Raw genomic sequence first — 19,903 nt, forward strand, 5'->3', positions numbered from 1 at the left:
GTGTGTACCTATGATATGCATTTGGTATCGTTACTACTCCAATATCACTATTTTACTATTTATTTTTAAGACTTTTACTACCTTTGTCAACACTTTGCCCCTCCCCTGACAAGGCTCGGCTGCGCGCCGAGTGCTAGGGTGGCAACTTTGCACGGCTAGTTTCGTAGCAACTGAACGTCATATAAAAGTTGTATGACTCAATCAAACAAGAAACATTAAGGAGCATATTTGCTGACTAGAAAAGTTGTGTTGCATAGAACGGTCTTTTCCTCTCACAGGCAATGTTTCACTTTGGAAGATATTGAAGTAAGCATCAGGTATGATGAAACAACTTCATATATAACTGGTGTTATTATGATTTTGGGTAGAAGACACTGCTCCAGACAACACAATTTCTCTGTTTACTAAATGCACCGCTATAACCGTCACTCTTCGACTACGTCATCGTACCTCGCACAACTTTCATTAGGAGTCTTCGACTACCGTTACATTTGGAAATCGTGCTCACGAATGCCACATATGAATGACTCGACATTTACATTTTTCTTGGCCATGATCGCCGCATGACTGATTAAATTGCACGGTTTTAAGGCGTTATTATGATGTGACGAATACTGAGGTGACCTTCAGATACTCTCCCAAATTTCGCTCCCACATCTTAACGACCTTTAAACTCAGAAATTAGAGGACTTTAGTTATTGAAAGGGAATGCTCGGGAACTTAATCGAAAGGTCTTCAAGACAGCTATTCTAGTTCAAAACCCCACACAAATGTAAAAACCACCTTTTAGAAGGAGGACTTCACGTTTCTATGGGGGTTTTGAACTGAAACAGCCATCATAAAGATCAGTCGCTCGGTGCGGCTCACAGCCCTGCCTTTCTGAAGACCTAGACTGTTCTAGTTTTTGAGATACACGCTTTCAAAGATGCGAAATCTATTTCGGCGAGAGTATTTCCAGGTCAACTCGAAATTCACGACGTCATGACAACTTCATTCAAATCTCGCCATTCCGCAAGCCATGAGGAGAACAAGGCTAAGAACAATATGATGGTCGAGTCGTTCATATATAGGGTTTGTGAGCACGGTTTACAGATTTAATGGCCATCCATTGGCATTCAATCGATGTTGTGTAAGGTGCAATGACGCAATCAGACATTGACGCATCGAGGAGCATATCCATTAAACAGGGAAATTGTGTTGACTAGAGCAGTCTTTTCCCATAGATGTCCATTGGTATACTTGAAAGTATACCAATGGACATCAGTGATATACTTAAAAGTACACGAATGGACATCAGTGAACTCGTTTCGTCGTATTTGAATTTTGCTTCAGTATCTTGAAATGCGGAGCACTTTCTTAAAGCCCAGAAAATATCCCTAAGTCCGACCTCGAGTTTAACGGTTTTACTGCGTTCGTTATCATCTATGCTCTGTTTATCGTAAGAAAGAACGGAATTAAAGTGCTGCCAACGATTTTGCACGTTTTTTTGCGCGTGGGTCATTATTCGAGTGTGCTGTAGCCCAAAAATTACCGGCATCATGACCGGTACCACTTTGATGTTGCGGTAATATTTTACGCAGTGAAAATATTTTATATTGTTTTACTTGTATATTTCATTGTCTTTTGACATCTTTTATATGTTTTAGTACCTACTTACCTATGAACGAAAAATCTAATCTAGCGTTTGGAAGGATTCTTGGGGCACAAAGTAGGGAAATTGTTTGTAATGTGTATCAACATTTTGTCGAAGATCGGGACATGAAGTTGAAGGCGGGAGACGACGACGCCGTCCGGAAGAGTCCATTATTAAGAACAGCAGCTGTAACGGGCGTTGGGAAGACTACAGTGTACCGCATACAACGTGTAGCCCAGAATGGTGCCAGACTGAAGTCGCCAAGCCGATCCCGACCAGCTGCAGCAATACCAAGGGTGGATCTAGATCCGTTTGATGTTTGCGCGATGAGGAGAATGGTACGTCAAATGTACATCGACGGAAAACATGTTACTCTGGACACCATCACGGATGCTCTTCACGAACAGCTCGGCGTCACCATGTCTGGATTCACCGCAAGAAAACGCCTACTCGCGAACGGATTTAAGTACCGAAGGATCGACAAGCGCAAGATCCTGATCGAGAAACCTCATATTGCAGCAACGAGATGCCAGTTCTTGCGGGAGATGAGGAGGCTGCGTAGAGAAGTTCCCGATAGCAAAATCATTTATACCGACGAGACATGGTATAATCAGTACGATGTGGAGGACTTAGCGTGGCTGGACGGTAGTCAAATCAACGGACGGAAGAACGCCATTGGAAAAGGAAAACGTTTTATCACAGTCCATGCCGGCTCTTAAAAAGGATTTATACCTGGCTCACTTCTCCACCTCAGGACCGATGGCAAGAACGCCGACTACCATGCGTCGATGAACGCCGACTGCTACGAGAAGTGGTTCACCGAGTGCCTGCTTCCGAACGTGCCAGAGCACTCTGTGATCATCACAGATAATGCCTCATACCATTCCCGCTTGTGCCAAAAAGTGCCAACTTCTAGCTGGCGTAAAGCGGAAATCCAGGAGTGGTTGCAGCAGGCAGGTGTGACCATCGACGAAGACATGCGGAAGGTGGAACTGCTGAAGCTAGTCTAGTCCCAGAACCGGAAGAAGGAATATTTTCTGGACAACCTTGCTAGAGATCATGGTCATCGGATCGTTCGCCTATCGCCGTATCACTGCGACTTGAACCCGATAGAGTTAGTGTGGGCACAGATGAAGCGCGTGATAAGACGGGGGAACTTGACGGGGCGGACGGAGGAGGCGGAACGGCTGGTGGAGACAGGTGTCGCATCTGTCTCTCCAGAGGACTGGAGTAACTGCTGTGGGCACGTCAAAAGGCTGGAGCAGCAGTACTGGACGAATGACGGGCTGCTAGAAGATCTCCCACCGGTTGACATAACAACTGATGATAGCGGCGACTCCGGCAGCGACAACGATGAATGAGAACATTACGACACATCGATCATGAGAAGCGTTTCCGTTTCGTTCTTTTCAACTGACTTCGTAGCGTTTACGTGGATGTGGCATGTAGTTACGTGTGGGGTGTTTGAGCTGGATGTATTGTACATATATCTGCAGCTAAACGTTCGGCGTTTTGTTGAATACCTTCAATAAAACTGAGCGAATGAACTTTCTGTGTTTGGGATTTTCCCATGTTATTCATGAAACAGCACCAGTTTGGAGCAATTACCAAATGAAAGTATAGCATAACTCGCTTCAAAGGCAGGCAATAAATTTACAACGTAAAAATAATTGCCAACGAAAATAACCCCGGTGCCAATATATATATATATATATATATATATATATATATATATATATATATATATCGACCAACCATATGAACATGAAGTTGCTGCAAGCAGTGCAAACATCCAAAACCGCTATTGCTTGGAGAGATCCGCAGTGCTGTCCCGCAGGCCTTCCGACCAATTTTGTTGAGTTTGAAAAAAAATTTCAGCGCGATGCTCGTGACGAATTGATTGACCATCTCTAATTCCGTTCTTTCTTACGATAAACAGAGCATAGTCATGATTTCTCAGGTGTGTGGAACAACCTAAGCGGCAGCCAGTTCGTCGCTGCATTCCGGCACATGCGCGGGGCACAGCAGGAAGTTTCGGGGCTGCATCCCACATCCATCCTGTTTGTGGGTCATGGTCGCAGTCTCGGCGAGGTGACGAAGGCACGTGTGACACCGACGGTACCGAGGTGCTCGACATCATGGAGGATCATGACTACTGCCGGGGGCTGTCCTTCGTGCTCGTCGATGTTGTTTGCTATGTCGACGTGTTCGTCGTCCGAAGGGCGCTGGACAGAGAAGGCTGCGCCACCTGCAAGAAGCACCGATGCGTCGTCAGGAGTCCGACCTCACACCCTGATGTCACCTTCTGGCGCTGAAAAAGTGCGGCGGGCTGAAGAATCTCTCCGCAGGAACAGTCAGGAGGTGGTCCCGGGTGCTGAGGAGGAGCTCCGTCGCTGCGTTGTGCAGCTGGATGCCGCTTATCGTGCAGTGCCCTGATGAATGCTGGAGAGTACGCTGGTGTGCCGCATCGGTACCGATGACGTGTGAGATCCCGGCCACCACCCCTTAGAAACTCGGTACGGTTTGGAAAACCACCGTACCCAGCGGATCAGGAGGCTAGTTGCCGCTTGACTTATCACCGTGTGTCTTCGTCACCAGGCGAAGCTGCACGCCGCACGCCTGCAGAGGAATAGGATCCGGCAAGTATTCACTAAATCAGTGCTATTCAGATGACACTAGCCCTGCTGCAGGGCTAGAGTCATCTGAGGCAGGCAGGCAGAGTGCCAGCACTCTGTCTTCAATTGTTCGGTGGCGTATCCAGCAGGTATTTTTGCCTGTAATCCCCACATCCCTCCGATCGTCGGGTATGTCTGGCCTGTTCCCTGCCCTCTGTTTAGGCTTCTGTTGTATGTGATCCGGGGTTTCGTAATAAGAAATAGCTGTTTTGATGTGCGATGTTTAAGTATATGCATTTAAGTGTGGCGTTTAATCAGTGTCATGTACCAGCTAGCTTTAAAATTGTTCGTAATCTAGTCCCAGTTTCGCTGTCAGTTCGCAGAAAAGTGGTCGCAAATCCTTACATTTTTCGGATGACGTCTTTAGCGTCTTACAACAGTCCGGTCGACGGCTAGCGCGTAAATGGGAACCAGTCAGCGTCATGAAGGGTTCGTGAAGACTACGTGTTGAAGCACGATAGATCCGTCACAGCTACATTATCGGGCCACTGATGAATATGTTAAATCAAGGAGCATTCCCACATTACAAAATGGATTATAAAAAAACTGGTCTTACTGCATTGTCAGGTGACCAAAATGTGCGTTAGATCACAAGGCATCACGACATTGACAATTAGTTGAAACGTAGATTTCTGTTATCGCAGATATTATTGCTGTCACTGCTGTGATAGTTATTGTTGTGTATATAGCTATCTAGTCTTAAGTGTTCATTACCATTTATTTCATTTATCAGAAGCAGACCAACCAGTCCCTTACCTGCCCGGCTGCCTGTTCGTGCGCTCAATGTATCTGAGCGTGGCAGTGCCATTCATCTCCCTAGCCATGACCATGTAACTGGTGAAGGCAGCGGAGGGCGGCATCACGCTCCGCACGACGTAGATTCGGCGGCGACTCGTACGTCGGCGCCACATACGCGGCTACTGACCCGTGGACACCGGCAGCAGCATCCCGGCGCCAGGTGTGCCGACGTCCACCCCACGGCAGTACCAGACATCGCGCCCCTGGCCGCCCGCCACGGAATCCGGCACAACGACGTGTGAACCCCACGGCACTTGTCCCACGAACGCCGGGTAGACCGGTGGTCCCGCCGACGCTTGGCGTGAGCGCGGCGGAACCGCCCAGGCCAGCGGCGGCGCAGCGGTGGTCGGCACCAACGGTGGCCCGCACTCCACAGACCTCTCGAACGGGTGTCGCCCGTACACATCGGACACCACTGCAGCAGACAACCGTGGACCTACAGAACGGGAATATAGCGGCCCGTCATCTTTCGGCTCCGTGTCCATCGGAGCCCTGGGGTCCCCGGTCTTGTTCTCGAATGGAAACACGGCCAAGGATCGCGATTTGCAATGTTCGGGGTCCATGACACATTGAGGGGCTCCTGCGTCGGTCGGGGTCCACAATGCTCACCAGGGTCCTGTGTCGGCAAGTGACCCTGAGTCGGCCAGGAGCCGTGTTGAAGGCACCCGAAGAGGGACCAGAGGGTCTCGAGACCAAAGGTCAAGGGCGTGATTGAAAGTCTGGAGGGCCTGAAGGGCTGGCTGTAGGTCACATTAAGGACCGCCACATGTAGCATTGTGACCTAAAATGTCAACCAGAGGGTTTCTTGCACCGATTGGGGACCCGCGGTGCAGTGCGTTCCTCTACTTCGGCCGGATATCACCGACACCAAACAGTCGTCACCGGGTCGGCCCGAGCTCTCGGGGTCCACTTGCTAAACAGGGACAAGGTCGGGCCCACAGTTTGCAATGGTCGGGGTTGCTGAGGCAGTGTGGGTCCCCTGCGTTGGTCACGTGCCCCTGCAGCGGCGTGGGCCACTGTGTCGGTCACGGGCTCGCGGTACCTGGCAGGGTGTCTTGTGTCAACAAGCTCGGAAGCAGCCAGGGCTCACATAGACGGGGACGGGACTCCGAATATCAGGGGCCTCCTGCACTGGTCGGAGTCCTCTAGCAATGAAATGAAACAAAAAACTTATGATGGGAATTCACACTGGGACAGTGGAAGGGCGCTGTATCAGTCAGGGCCCCAGTACCGAACGATGGGCCCCCCAACGCATCTTCGCAAGCGTGTATCCCAACCCGGTTCCCGCCATGGGGCCGTTAGGCCAAACTGGAGCCGGCGTACCTATGTCTAAGGTGAAAAATTGCACTTTATTACTTTGTTCGAATTCGGCATATACGAGAAGAATTAAACATAACAAAAGCGATTGGCCGTTCGGACTAGATGTAGGAAAGCTCTCTCGGACTCCTTTAAGTACTGGCGTTCAGGTCGGCACCAGGTCAGCGACTGGCCAGCTCAAAAACAATATGTATGCTTCGTAACTGTTGGCGCGGCACGCATGGACGGGTTCGACTCTGGGTGACTATGCTCATACCAGACTCCCAAGTAGGGGTGTTTACTGTGGGCCGTGTAGTGGCCCGAGTGCGCCACACCAGAATGATGTGTCACGCCGCGCAGGCTATACGTCCAGTCTCCAGGTACGTCAGGGTGAGGCGGCAGGCTTTATCCAGTGGTAGTGCGCTTGTCTTGTACTGACCCTGTTGGAGCAAGAACAGGTGCACTGCGAGCATACGTGGGATTATTTGAATCATGAATTTCATGAAGGGCTTTTGACGTTTGTGCTACATGGAGCACGTCGGGCTTCCTTCTTCATCAAGCACCTCTTCCGTAGTGAAAAGGTCAAAGCAGTCCTGCTATCGTACCTGACACGTCACGGATGGGACCAGCAGGCTCACGTTCCATAACGGATCAAACATCACGTCAGACGTCGCTTCGCGCCCTGCATGCTCATCGTGGGACGACATGCGGCGATCAGGGATCTTGTCATGTCATTGAGTTCCTGCGTCGATCCGGACCAATTGCGCGGGTCAGAAGGCCTCCCGGATCAGGAAGGGGACCAATATGATATGATGCATACCTTTAAGGGACTCTGAAGACGCGAGGGAATCCCACCCCCGTGTCGCCAGAATGACAGCCGAAGGGCATCTCGCGCTGGGACGGAATAACCCCTCAGCCCTCGACAGGGAACGATAATATGCCCTCTGGTGTTCTGCTCATGGGACCCCTTGCCCGGAAAAATAAGGGGTCTCACCAGTGTGGAATAGCGCGGCTCGAAACGGGGTCAAGAATTAAAGAGGCCATTCCAAGCTTGCCTGAGAATGTTCATCCTCTTGCAGAATCGATTAGTGAAATAAAGTACATCAAAAAGTTTGAGCGTGCGCGCTCGCAATCTCAGAAACAGGGCATCGATGGTTAGGTTAGGATGGTTAGGATTGCAGTTTCCGTGGAGCCGACCGCCGTTAACCGCTGTTCTTCCTCTTGGGCGCTCGCGATGTCAGGAGCAAGACCGGCGATGACCGGGGTTGCCGTTTTCGTAAAACTGAACGGCGCTGGCCACTGCAAGTAACACCAGGCGGCGGTCGCCATGCGCGCGGGAACAACTGTCGTAAAATAATGGCTCCGAATACCTTTGAAAATTAACTCACACCGTTCAAAAGTCATGCTTGGCATATCTTTTTTGGGATAATTTGCGGATTTTGAGGATGAGTTACAACATGAAAAATAGTCTACTTTTACTCTTCCAGTTTTGCTAGCAGACTACAGCCCTACTTCGCGATGTTGTAACTTCTGATCCGTTCCTGATTTTAATATAAAATGGTACAGATCAAACACCCGGAATATTTTTTAAACACACTCATTAATATCCTTAAGTGTTCAAAGGCGCTTCTTTCAGATGCGTCGTCATTTTCATTCGCCGCTTGTCACCTCTTGGTGCTCGCACCGGGACCGACGCTAAACGCCACGTCACGGAAACTGCAACGCTGGACGTCGAGATTCTTGTGGAAGATTTGCAAGTATGTTCAAAATGATATCGCACCATCTATCGCAAATCGATTCCGGCTGACTGTTGAACGTTCACAGGCAAACATGGATTGGCCATGTTGATGCAACAAATTGTGACCTATTTCGACCTACAATCAACGTTCACGGTTCATCAATATCTGTGTAGAGCCCAGATCAAAATTCCGGCAAAGCTCGAGTTATATCGGGTTAGAAGTCCACAGAACCATTGTAAAATGGCGGGCGCCAGCGGCTGATTTCATGTAATTCTTTAGCGCCCCATTTCAGTGCAATGACTTAAAAATTACAACAGAATCCATATCGCGGTGGCTTCTGGCTCCTAATCCAGTTAAAGAAGGTAACAAATAATAATTAAACAAAGCAAAAAACAGTAACTCTCACCACTAAGTTGAACGTATCTAGCAGCTTTTCTTCGGGGCAGGAGAGGTCTATCACCATCAGGGCCTTTTGATAACCCTGTGCCCCCCCCCCCCCCCCGTTGCCAAGGCCCTGGCTGTGCCCCTGCCCGCTCTCATCCACACCAAGTAATTTATGGTGCGGGGATGTAACACGTTGGTGAGATGTGTGGCCTGGGCGTTTCCCCTCAGCATTGAACGCAGTTTTTCACCTTGACGCTATTGATTATAATCCAATAATCTAGTGATCAGGAAACCTATTTTGTGCTTGCACTGACTACAATATTTGATCAATATAACTAATAAAAAGGTAGCAGTAGCAGACTGCCACCCCCAAGAACAGGCGCGGCACTGTCTGCAAAATTTCCGTGGGCGTATGTGAAATGGACTCTTGCAAGCGACCATGATATTAGCGTTTGGTCCGAACAGCAGATGAGCGAGCTCTTGCTGTTTCCTAATACCGGGAAAAAAATCAGGATGCTGCCAGCACCACCCTGCAGCGACACATGCGTGTCTGATCACGATGTAATGACAAGGACGGCGAGCGGGTAGACCACTGAGAAGTAAATGCATTACCGACTTGCACAGACCGTCAAACCTCACGTAATTCGTGTACACTTCAGCAGTACCGAATCAAGAGTACACGGCAGATATGCAGCTCCCGCTATCAGGTGGTAAGTCAAAGAATCAGATTATAACTCAACATATGCTTTGAACATCACTCAACGGTCACATAGAAAAAGAAACAGAGGTAAAGCAGCCAAGCAGACAATAGAAGTTTCTAGCCGATGGTCTGCTCCCGGTGCCCCCACAATTCTGTGGGTCATCAGCGGCGAGCTGCGATTCTCAGCTTAACGTCTGGTCTTCAGCTAGAGGACTCTGTCGGGAGCCTGGTCCTCAACTCACGACCCATCCCCAGCATCACCCTCAATCTTAAGCTCTCAGTCCAGTCCTCAACATCTGGTCTTCAGCTAGGGCACTCAGCCGGGAACTTGTTCCTCAACTCACGACCAATCCCCAGCTTCAACCTCAATCCTCAGCTCTCAGTCCAGTCCTCAACATCTGGTCTTCAGCTAGGGCACTCAGCCAGGAACTTGTTCCTCAACTCACGACCAATCCCCAACTTCAACCTCAGTCCTCAGCTCATAATCCAGTCCTCAACTCAGCGGCCACAAAATTTGCTCAGCGTCCACTGCTAAGTTCAGGGTCTACTCTTCGACATAAGGCCCAGTCCTCATCCCAACCTTTAGCTCTAGACCCGGGACTCAGCACAGGCTCCAATCTTTTGGCTCACGTAGCTCAGCGTCCAGTGCCCAGACGTCGTTCCAGTCCTCGTAGCAGGCTCCAGCGGTCAGTTCAGAATCCTCAGCTCAGAGGCCGGTGCTCGGCGGCTAGGAGTCGGCCGGCTGCTCCTGGGCTCCGTTCCCGGCAGCCAGCTGTTTATACTTCTCGTAGCGACTGATACGTTCCTTGCAGGCGGCCAGGCTGTTGACCTCGCGCTGCTTGCCCGTCTCCTTGAGCCACACCTCGAAACGGCGGCGGAGCAGCTCCTGGGGACAGCCAGCAGCCGAGCACTGTCAGCCAGACAGTGTCAGGTCCTCTGTCTGGGTGAGCTCAGCGAGAACACGAGCAATCCCGAACACACAACAGTGCGGACTTATCTTTGCATGCACCGGAAGCAGTGCATACAGCGCTGTTTTTCGGCAGCCGTAAACATACGCTTTAAGGTCTCAAAGCCATTAACAGCAGCATATAACATCGGTCTTACGTGGACGCTCTCCTGGGTAAACCAGCCCTCCGTGCGTGACTGCGGAGGGCTGGTTTGACTCACCTGAAACTTGGCCACCTGCTCCTTCGTGAGGTTGGCGTCGGCCACGAGCCGGTTCCACTGGTCGGTGCACTGGCGGCGCTCCTGCAGCGCGCGCTGATAGCGGTACGGCAGGCTGCCTGGTGGCCGGTGCGTGCCACCCGCCATCTCGAACGGCGTGTGGAACGGAAAGAAGGCGGCCGGCTCTATCAGGCGCCAGCAGGGCGGCGCATCCAGCGAACCGTCCACGGCCACGCACAGCGGCTGGTCCCAGAAGTTGGGCACCACGCCCAGGCCTGACTGGCGCATCTGCTCCTCCAGCTGGCCGTAGTGCGTGTGGTACGGTGCCAGCGTCAGCGAGTCGTTGCGATTTCCTGCGATCAGAGGTCGCACCGGGGTCGTGATGTGGAGCGTGCAGCCGACGCTGTCGCTGACCACCAGCCGGCGGCAGACAACAACGAGTCGCACGCCGCGGCAGCCGGTCAGCTGGACTGTGCCCAACACCGGCCCCAGCACCACAGTCGTCTCATGGCACTTGTCGATCGACACGTTGCGCAGCGGGCTGAGGAAGTAGAGGAACGCCTGGTGGCAGCGGTGCAGCTTGAGCGTCGCGCCACAGAGCGTCGGCGACATGCGCGCCACCGTCTCCTTGTAGATGGCCGAGGTGACGATCAGCTTGTCCGCGGGCGGCGCCAGGTGCGCGTTGGTGGCCATCTTGCCGCGCTTGTGGTCGGCGCGCCGGTCGGCTGACGCGCTGCTCGGCCACGACAGCCGGCGGCCTGACGACACGCAGGCGGCGACCCCTGCCGGCAGCGGCGGCTCCTGAACACGACGGCGCACTGCAGACCGGCCGCCAGCCAATGCTGGAAGCTCTCAATGATTTCAGCGCCGGTGAAATGAAGGAAGAGCAAACAACCTACACAGAAAGGCAAGCAGCGAATAAAGTCCATCGAAGAGCGTTGCGAACAGGTATTTCCCCGACAAAACGAAACAACATTGACACGAGCAGCTGAAACTTGATAGCTTTTCCTGCAAAGCATGCCATGCAAATGCTCCTTCCTTGCAGACTGCGATGACGTTCAAAATGTGTGTAACATACCGTAAGGGTTTGGCCCGAGGGACGCCGTGATCCAGCGCAGCAAACGCGACTGCTGGAAGGCGTCAGCTGTAGCCACGTACCCAGTCTGAAAACAAGCCACCAAGCGCCTATAAGATCATTGGATATTAATCTTTCCTACCACACACCCATTCTTGCTTTACTCTACAAGCGTAAGGTGTCCCTGTCTGTCTGAATGTATGTCGTCTTGTTTGTTGAGCCCGTCTGCACCCGGTCGCTGAACGGTAAAATTTGGAGACGACGCGCAGGCGCTCGGGGTGGTTTTCCACGGGTAGCTCGCGAGCCGCCACGGCCTGAGGTTTGGCGTAGCACGTGCCAAAGGGACCGTTTTTGACCCATTGGTTTTGTACGTACGGCCCGAAAGTGTGCGGACGACAAACCCGACGAACAGTTGTTGAAAACGTTGACCACCTCTCTGCTACCAGGGGTCGGAGCAACAAGAGTTTGACAAAGCCTCGGTAGACAATTGAACGGATAATCGCGTGGTGCCAGACGTGCGGTTGCACGTGCCACATGTCACGTGCATAGAAGTGGTCAGGATGGGTTTGGCCGATTTTCAGTTTTTTACGCTGCTTACGTTATCTTGGCAGCCACAGTCCGATTTCAAAGCGTCGACCGTCGTACCGACGTCCACTCATGAGGCCAACACGAATTTATGCGGCGCACAGTTGCGCCAGTAATCGTTGGACAAGCCGAGAATATCGGCATTTCGAAAAACGCCGCCGAAGACAGCACGCTGCCGTCCAAACCGTAGCCAGAGTCTTCGTTAAATCTGCATCAAAGATAACCCAGTAATTATAGCCTTATTCCTCGAAGAATGGAGATATAGTTGGGTTGATATTTCGGCAACATGCCTTTATCGAAACAATAGAAGACTTTTGCTATTCCACTTCTATCGTTTCGATAAAGGCAATTTGCCGAAGTATCAACTCAACTATATCCCCATTCTCCGGGTTTTTCTCCGAGGAATATGGCTAATACTACTGTCTTATCTATGTGAATAATGTCCCTCGTTAATGCACTGAACAACTTGCGTAAATTTGCATCACTTCGTGTTCCAATTCATCGTCTATACTCACCATCCATTTATTTGTTATCCTTTGCACTGTCCCACCTATACACCAACTTTACCTAAACAGTCGCGACTACACGTTCTCACGTCGCCAAAATGTCACCGGTCGATCGCCCAGTCATCGGCGACCAGTACGCGAAGTAACACGGTGAAACTCGGCGAATGTTCCCGGTGTGCGACAGCCGCCATTTATTCATGCCTTCATTTATTCGTTGTGGCGAGAAAGGTGAATCGTGGTGACGATCAAATGCATTACCCGAATTGCTTGCTTTGAGAGATGCCGGAGGTACCACACACATCGAATGAAAAATAATTTGCAAGTAAAGAATAATTTGCCACAGGTACGATAAGAGCACCCATGAAATGCAGTCCCTTTTCAGTGAAGTTCACTGTTGCGGCAAAAACAGTGCTCCATTGGGTTCGCATATGTTTTGGAGTCGCTTAAGAGTCAACAGCACAGGAGCTTTGCAGCAGCATTGGCAAGTGACAGTGGCGAAACTAGGGAGCTCTGACACTTGCATTGGTAGCATATGGGATTATACGGAACCTTTGGAATGTATAGCAACGCTCCAAGCGCAGTGGAAATCTGAACAGCAAGACCTGAACGTCACTGGTAGTCAGCACACAACACCCGGTCCCCGTCCGGCATCACGGCAGTCAGAGGTGAGGTGGGCCGTGGAATCCCATGAATGGTGCTAATACATCCCGAATTAATGCAAACGCAAATCGTCCATAGAAGTTCCGCCGGTCAGCGAAGCAAGCCCGCAAGCACTTTGACTGCAAATCCTACCACAAAGACAACGCACTCGACATGACCCCATTCCTCGTAAAACAAGTCTCACGGTGGTCCGAAATTTCTGCCAACTCTATTATTTACCACACTTTGTGACTAATGCCTCGTCCAAGACAACTTCACTGCGGGCGGGGGGGGGGGGCATCTTTTAGTGAAAATGCACCTGTTTTCGTTTTTCACGCATAATTATCGGTATCCATGTTTTAGCCGTTGTTAGGAAAATTTTGAGAATAGCTGTGTGTTGTTTTGGCCCCAATTTCCCGAAATTTTCTGCTCTTTGTCTAAACACTGATGACCTTTCAAAAAAAGTTTCGGATGCATCCGGAGGCGTCCTCCAACCCACCCCACCCCCCTAGTGTTGGAATTTTCGCACTTGTTCGGGCATTCAACCCCGGGTAAACTTCCTCACTGGATTTGTACCATAAAGGATGAGCCTGCGTGACATTCCACAAACAAACGAATCGATCATGGCCTACACTAAGCAAAAACACACGATATGCGCATACATATCGATGCTTGTCCATGTGTAAAACTAACCATCCAACCACCCAAACCGTACAAATCCAAAACAATTGTACTAACTTCCACCCACTGCTCCCCAGCTGCCCCCGTCTCACGCTACAAAAGAAGACACTGTGCTCTGCCCATTTCTCTGCTCACTGCGGCGTGGTAGCCCATAGCGTTGCATATGCCCCATGCGTCAACGTTGCTTACGATCATTTCTCCGAGGCCGCCGGGTCAGAGTGGATTAGAGGCGTCCTCGAAAATGATAACGGTTGGCTTCCCAAGAATGGGAAATAAGAACCGAAATAAGCGTGAAAAGTCTGAACTTTCTCACCCGTCAACGCGCCGCATCTGGCCCGGGAAGAATTCGTGGGCTCTTGGCCAGGCTCTGGGCCGGATTTGGCGGGCCTTTGCGGGTTGAGCATCGTAGGTGGAAAAATTATACATTTGCTGTCAGTACTAACGTTCCAAATTAAAAACCGAGCTGTACTGCCACACAAAACAAAAAGCCATCTTTTTATTTTTCAGCAATGGGCCTAGTGAGAGAAACCCATCGCAGACACGGCACAACAGTAAGCCTATTGCACGAGCTGAACAATTGTATGCGACCATCACATCGAAAACTTCATAACAATTACACGAATTTTCTAAGCATGGCCTGATTTCAACAAGCGGTAGCCAGTTGGGCCCTTTATACAGTACGTCACACAGGGACATGCTGCCCTTTGCTGTTATTGTGACGATGTGTACTTTCTTGTGTCACACGCAAACCATGTCACAGAATCGATGTCAATGATAGATTAGCTGATCGAAAGCCCTATCCCAGCACTGCAACAAATCAAGAAATCTAATGAGCCCAACAGGTACCAAAGGCACATAATGCGTTGAACTCTTGCAATCTACCGGCCCTGAACAGATTTCGACCACATGACTCAAATTAAAATATATCCTGAAATATAAGTCCCTCGCATGACTGCTTAATGCATGGCTGTCCTCAGGAGTGGAATTCCTCAACTCAGGAATTCCAGGATCCTGGAACGAATCAGTTGTAACAACTATCTTAAAGGTGCGGGCTCCCAGTAATATTTTTGCCAACACTGCCTCCACTGCCAACACTGCCAAGTTCCCCGTCATATTTGTCAAAAACCCTAGAAAAACTTGCATTCACTTTCACGTACCTCCACATCACTAACAAACTTCCATCAGGCAGGTAGAAATTCGTCTGGAGCTTTTGCAACATTTCTTTTTTAGTGTAGCCCGTGCCAAAGCTCGGCCTTGACTGTAGCAGTGAAAGCAGTGGTCTGTGTCTCTGTCAGCCATTCATTTTTCGGTTGCGTGAGGGGGGAGGTATAATTGGTCCTAGCTCTTGTTGGCTTTGTCCACCGTCAGTCTATTTCGGTGGATCTATGTTTTCTCTAATCCAACTTTGATTCTCCATAGTCCAACGGTTCATGGCGTGTCATTTGAAACATTCGCATGGTTGCATTCTTATTGACCTTTCTATTGGGCTTGACTTTATCATTCGACTTGATTATGGCCTTAACTCATTCCAGTATTCGAGGAAAAGGTACTGTTCATATAAGCACCATCAGAAGATCACGACAGGACCATGCAGCTCTTGAGCCGCCCATTGGCTGAGGCGTTTGTCATCAACCGAATAAGGGGCTGCCAGATGTATGCAAGGCGATCAGTGACACCCATCTGAAGCGTATTGACTGAGGCGTTCGCTGTCAATCGAATAAGGAGCTACCGGATGTATGCAAGGTGATCAGCGACACCCATCTGAAGCGTATCGAACTTGGACTGTCCCGTCTTTCAAAGTGTCCCGGACGTGCAAATAAATAGCCGCCGTGGAAATGTTGACAATGATGTGGAAATCTTTAAGGGAGTGTTCCACATTTGTATGGGGTTTATAACTGAAATAGCCATCTTGAAGATCATTCGGCGCAGACCACAGCCCTGCCCTCTATAAGACCTAAAGCCCTCTAGTTTCTATCTACACGTCCGCGAAAAGATGTTCAGGTTATTTCGGTGGGACTATTTCAAAGTCATCCATGCATCCATGGCGCTAAAATAATGTCCTTCGAATTTTGTCATTTCTTTGGCCGTGCGCCGACCAGGGCCAGGAAAAATACCTGTCAAATCACACTTGCCTGGCGTTCGTGCGCACAATTTCTATATATAACGGCCATCAACTGACTCTCAATCAATGTTGTGTAAAGTCCGATACCGAAATCAAACAATGACGCGTTGAAGAGCATATCTACTAGCACACAGGCAGGCAGGCAGCCAGTCAGTTTGCACGTGAAGTTTGGGCTGGACCACTGGCCTAAGGTATCGGGGACGCGTACACTGTAGGAAGCAAATAACACCAAATATTGTTGTGTTTTACTTTTGGCCATAGCGTTCTGGGGAGGTCAGCTTAATACAATGCATAAACATGTTTGCTGTTTTCCATGCGTTGTGGCCAAAAAGATCGTTCCAAGTGTTGTGATTTTTTCCTCGTTCGAGTCAAAACTACGCTGTTCCGTCAGCCGGTCACCCGAGCCTCGTTAGGCGTCTGACCGTGGCAGGCTCGTCTATCCCACCTGGCTGGTGCGGGCGGGGTTGGAGGCGGCCGTGGCCAGCGTCACGGCTGGCCGTTCTTCCGCGGCAGACGCTGCAATGCCTTGATCGACGTCGATCAGGAAGGAGAGCGCTTCCACCACAGTCCGGCACACCATCACATCACCGCCGGCCGGGCCCAGGGGCACACCCTCCCCCAGCACCTGCGGCGCGGCACAGCCGCTGGTTAGACATGGCGCAGACAGACATCACCACCGGCCACCGCCAGCTGGGGTCAGGTGGCTCCGATTGAAGCTATGGCCGAAGAACTTCTCATACTAGGGTGCAATATGACCACTGCAGTCGGCGCGCTAAAAAAAAAAAACTCCAATTAACAACGATAAAAGGTATCATAATGTCTGTCGATGTTTAAGGTGGCCTGTGAATGATGCAACGTTGAGGCATTACGGGCTGGTCGAAACCGATTACGATGCCACAGTTAATGCACTGCAAGGACCGCTTAGCAGTTCGATGCATGATTGCAGGTGCCCCAAGTAGCGGCGAATGGTCGCTGTGATTTCCACCCGCGCCAGACCCGCACATTCCTTGGAAACTCCCCTGCAGCGCCGGACTTGGGTCCACATCCAGAGGCAGCTTTTCCAAAGCCACTAGGCATCTAGGCAGTTGATAGTCCCTGTTTGGCCGACCCGCCGGCCACCGCACCATCCCTAGAGCTCCCGACACCGCATACCGTACCGCCGACCCGGAGAGCTCACTCACGTCGACCAGCGCGCTGAGGTGCGTCTGCACAAACAACAGGTGCTGGTGCTCCTCTAGCTGCTTGTGCTGCCGGTCGCCGGCCTCGGGCGATTCGGCGCGCGCCGCCGGCCACTCGTCAGCCGTGAGTGAAGACACCGACACCAGCCGCTGCTTCTTGCCGCTGTGGCTCAGGTTCTGGTCGGCACCGGGGTGGACAGGCGGGACAAGACACGTGTCAGCGGACGTACTGAAGAGGTGTGCCGGGCGGTCGGCACTGGGGTGGACAGGTGGGACAAGACACGTGTCAGCGGACGTGCTGAAGAGGTGCGCCGGGCGGACGATCAGCTGCAACTATGGCTTAGACTGTGAAGGATATACCGCAACCATCGTGACACGCCACTACGCGAGACATCAAACACAAATTATGAATGCACCTAGTGCTGTTTTTGTTTTGCAAGCACGCATAGACAGGTCACCAGCAGCCGGTGCCGTCACCGGTCGCTTCACCTGGATGAAGAGGTAAGCGATGAACTGCAGGATGTCGACGTGTCGCTGACCGGCGAACTGGTCGCGCTCGACAGCACCCTCGCAGCGCGCGTACTCGCCGTCCCACTGCAGCCGCTCGTCCGGCAGCCGCGGCGTCAGCAGCTCGAACGTGTCGAAGTACAGCCGCGCCAGGCTCTCCGTCAGCTGCAGCTTGTTGCAGGCGATGTGCTTCCACAGACTGTAGTAGAGTCGTGGGAAGTGGGCGGAGCCGCGGTGACGCGCGTACTGCACAATCTTACGCAGGTACTTGACGGAGATCTTGTGCGTGGCGTTCACAGGCAGGATGCCGTACACGAATGGTTCGGAGCGTACCCACAGGCGCGGGCTGCGCTCCGGCTCAGCGCCGTCCGCCATCGTCGCCACGGCGGGCGCGTAACGGACGAGCCACCAACTGTCCGTGCGTGTACGGCGGACGCGGCAGTAACCGTAACTTCGATGGACACGTGGCAGGCTTAAACACACTCTGAAGATAGAAAGTTAGGCGGAACTTAAGTCTTATATGTCTGGTAAATGCACCTATTTAGATGTACCTAATTGGTGAAGTAAGGCGCGCTCTGACAGGCATGTACTGCGCATGATATTTCAATAAAATTTTTGTGGGATTTTCAGGCCCGAAACAAGCACGTCGCATGAACTTCCCATGGTCTAAAACAGTATAGAGACGCATACTCCCCTCCTCAAAGGCGGATTTGGGGGAAGTATGTGTGTAGGGAGGACAGGACAACCGGAACATCCTCCAAAATGATAATATTCAAGCACAATTTACCACCAAAACTTTGCTGCAGAGCACGTCTCAGATGCGAGCAAGTGAAACCCGCCGAGATTGTAAGAACAATAACAACTTCTGATGTAGCCGCCGCCCCCCCCCCCCCCTCCCGCCTCTTAAGCCGGCGTTACTATCTAGGCGGCTTTCTGGATCCGCCACTGATATTTTTAGACGTCGAAAATCATTACACCGCTCATTCGACATCTTTTTTGTAATGATTAAGGGTTCTGGGTGCTACTGCGTTAGAAAAGTAGCTACACCTCCGCGTGCAATCTTGCTTGTTCAGGCGCATACCAACGAGCCAGCTGCCATACGTGGCCGGGAGGGGACAGCAGGGAGGAGGGGGGGGGGGGGGGGGGGATGGATAGAGGCGTGTTTCCTTAGCGGAAGACAGTGCAGAAGTGTTTCAAAAATCTTTGGAGACTCTTTTCGCCCAAACTGGAGGTTGTGTATGTAAATATATTCGGATCTACGAAGCCCCTATAGCTGAGGAACGGAGCATTAAACCAGGCTTAAAAGACTTTCCTGCATCAGGAGGCCCGTTTGGTCGACCAGAAGATTCCTTCACGGCTTAGGTGGCCCATGCTCTGGATCGGAAGGCCCTATGCCATGGTAAGGAGGCCTCTTTGTTAGCTCGGGAGGCCTCCTTCATGAATTTAAGGCACATGTCTGGGGCACAGTTCTGGATTAGGAGGCATCTTATGCATCAGAAAGCCCACTAAACTGGAACAGGACATTTTGCATATCGTAAGGCCACTTCCAGATCAGGATACCAGAGGCCTTTTTAGTGGGTTGTAGGGATTTTTCCCCAGGTAAGGAGGTCCCTCTAAGGGACCTCCTTACCTGGGGAGGTCCCTTAGAGGTCCCGAGGTCCTCTTCCCAACAGGAGATCCTGTTTTGGGATGGAGTCTCTTTGCGGCTCTGGAGGTCGCCTGCATCTTTACGATACAGGCGACCTTTTTTTCTTTATGCTCCTTTTCTGGATATTTTAAGTGATGGCATCGAGTCGCATGGATCTTGATGCATGTAGCAATTTCATGAGGAAATGCTCTCCCCCTTGTATATAACACCGCCCAGGACAGCCGCCAGAGTTTTCTATACAACAAATCGGAGAGCACGCAATCACGTAAGCACGCAATCACATAGATCTTAAAATTTCTGTCATGAGACCCATGGCAAAAAATGAAATCTGGGCCCAAGAGGCCCTACCAGGCTGTGCCTGTGGCCCAGGACCAGGAAGGGCGTTCCTATGAGGAAGCACCATTGTCCAGAAAGCCTGCCCTAAAATGCCGCTCCCCCCCCCCCCCCCCCAATGGCATCGTCGGAAGCACCGCCCCTGCACTTGGGTATAGCCTGTATATACCTACAAACAGGCGCACAGGTATGCACCTGTTTGCGTATGCATAGTAAAGGTCTGAGAAGGAAACAACATAT

General features: G+C 51.2%; 1 protein-coding gene across 1 annotated transcript; it reads right to left on the reverse strand.

Annotated features, from left to right (window-relative positions):
- Positions 1–9,110: 9,110 nt before the first annotated feature.
- On the reverse strand, positions 9,111–18,494 carry LOC119100264 (TBCC domain-containing protein 1). Its single transcript, XM_037223371.1, has 6 exons — positions 17,665–18,494; positions 17,179–17,352; positions 16,443–16,622; positions 11,468–11,552; positions 10,393–11,171; positions 9,111–10,111 (listed from the first exon to the last, which is right to left on the reverse strand). Exons 1-6 carry the CDS (start codon positions 18,055–18,057, stop codon positions 9,953–9,955), a joined length of 1,770 nt encoding a protein of 589 aa, XP_037079266.1. The 5' UTR covers positions 18,058–18,494; the 3' UTR covers positions 9,111–9,952.
- Between the last annotated feature and the right edge of the window lie 1,409 nt (positions 18,495–19,903).

This window comes from Pollicipes pollicipes, unplaced genomic scaffold, assembly GCF_011947565.3.
Source record: "Pollicipes pollicipes isolate AB1234 unplaced genomic scaffold, Ppol_2.1 Scaffold_4881;HRSCAF=5763_pilon_pilon_pilon, whole genome shotgun sequence".
Lineage (NCBI taxonomy): Eukaryota > Metazoa > Arthropoda > Thecostraca > Pollicipedomorpha > Pollicipedidae > Pollicipes > Pollicipes pollicipes.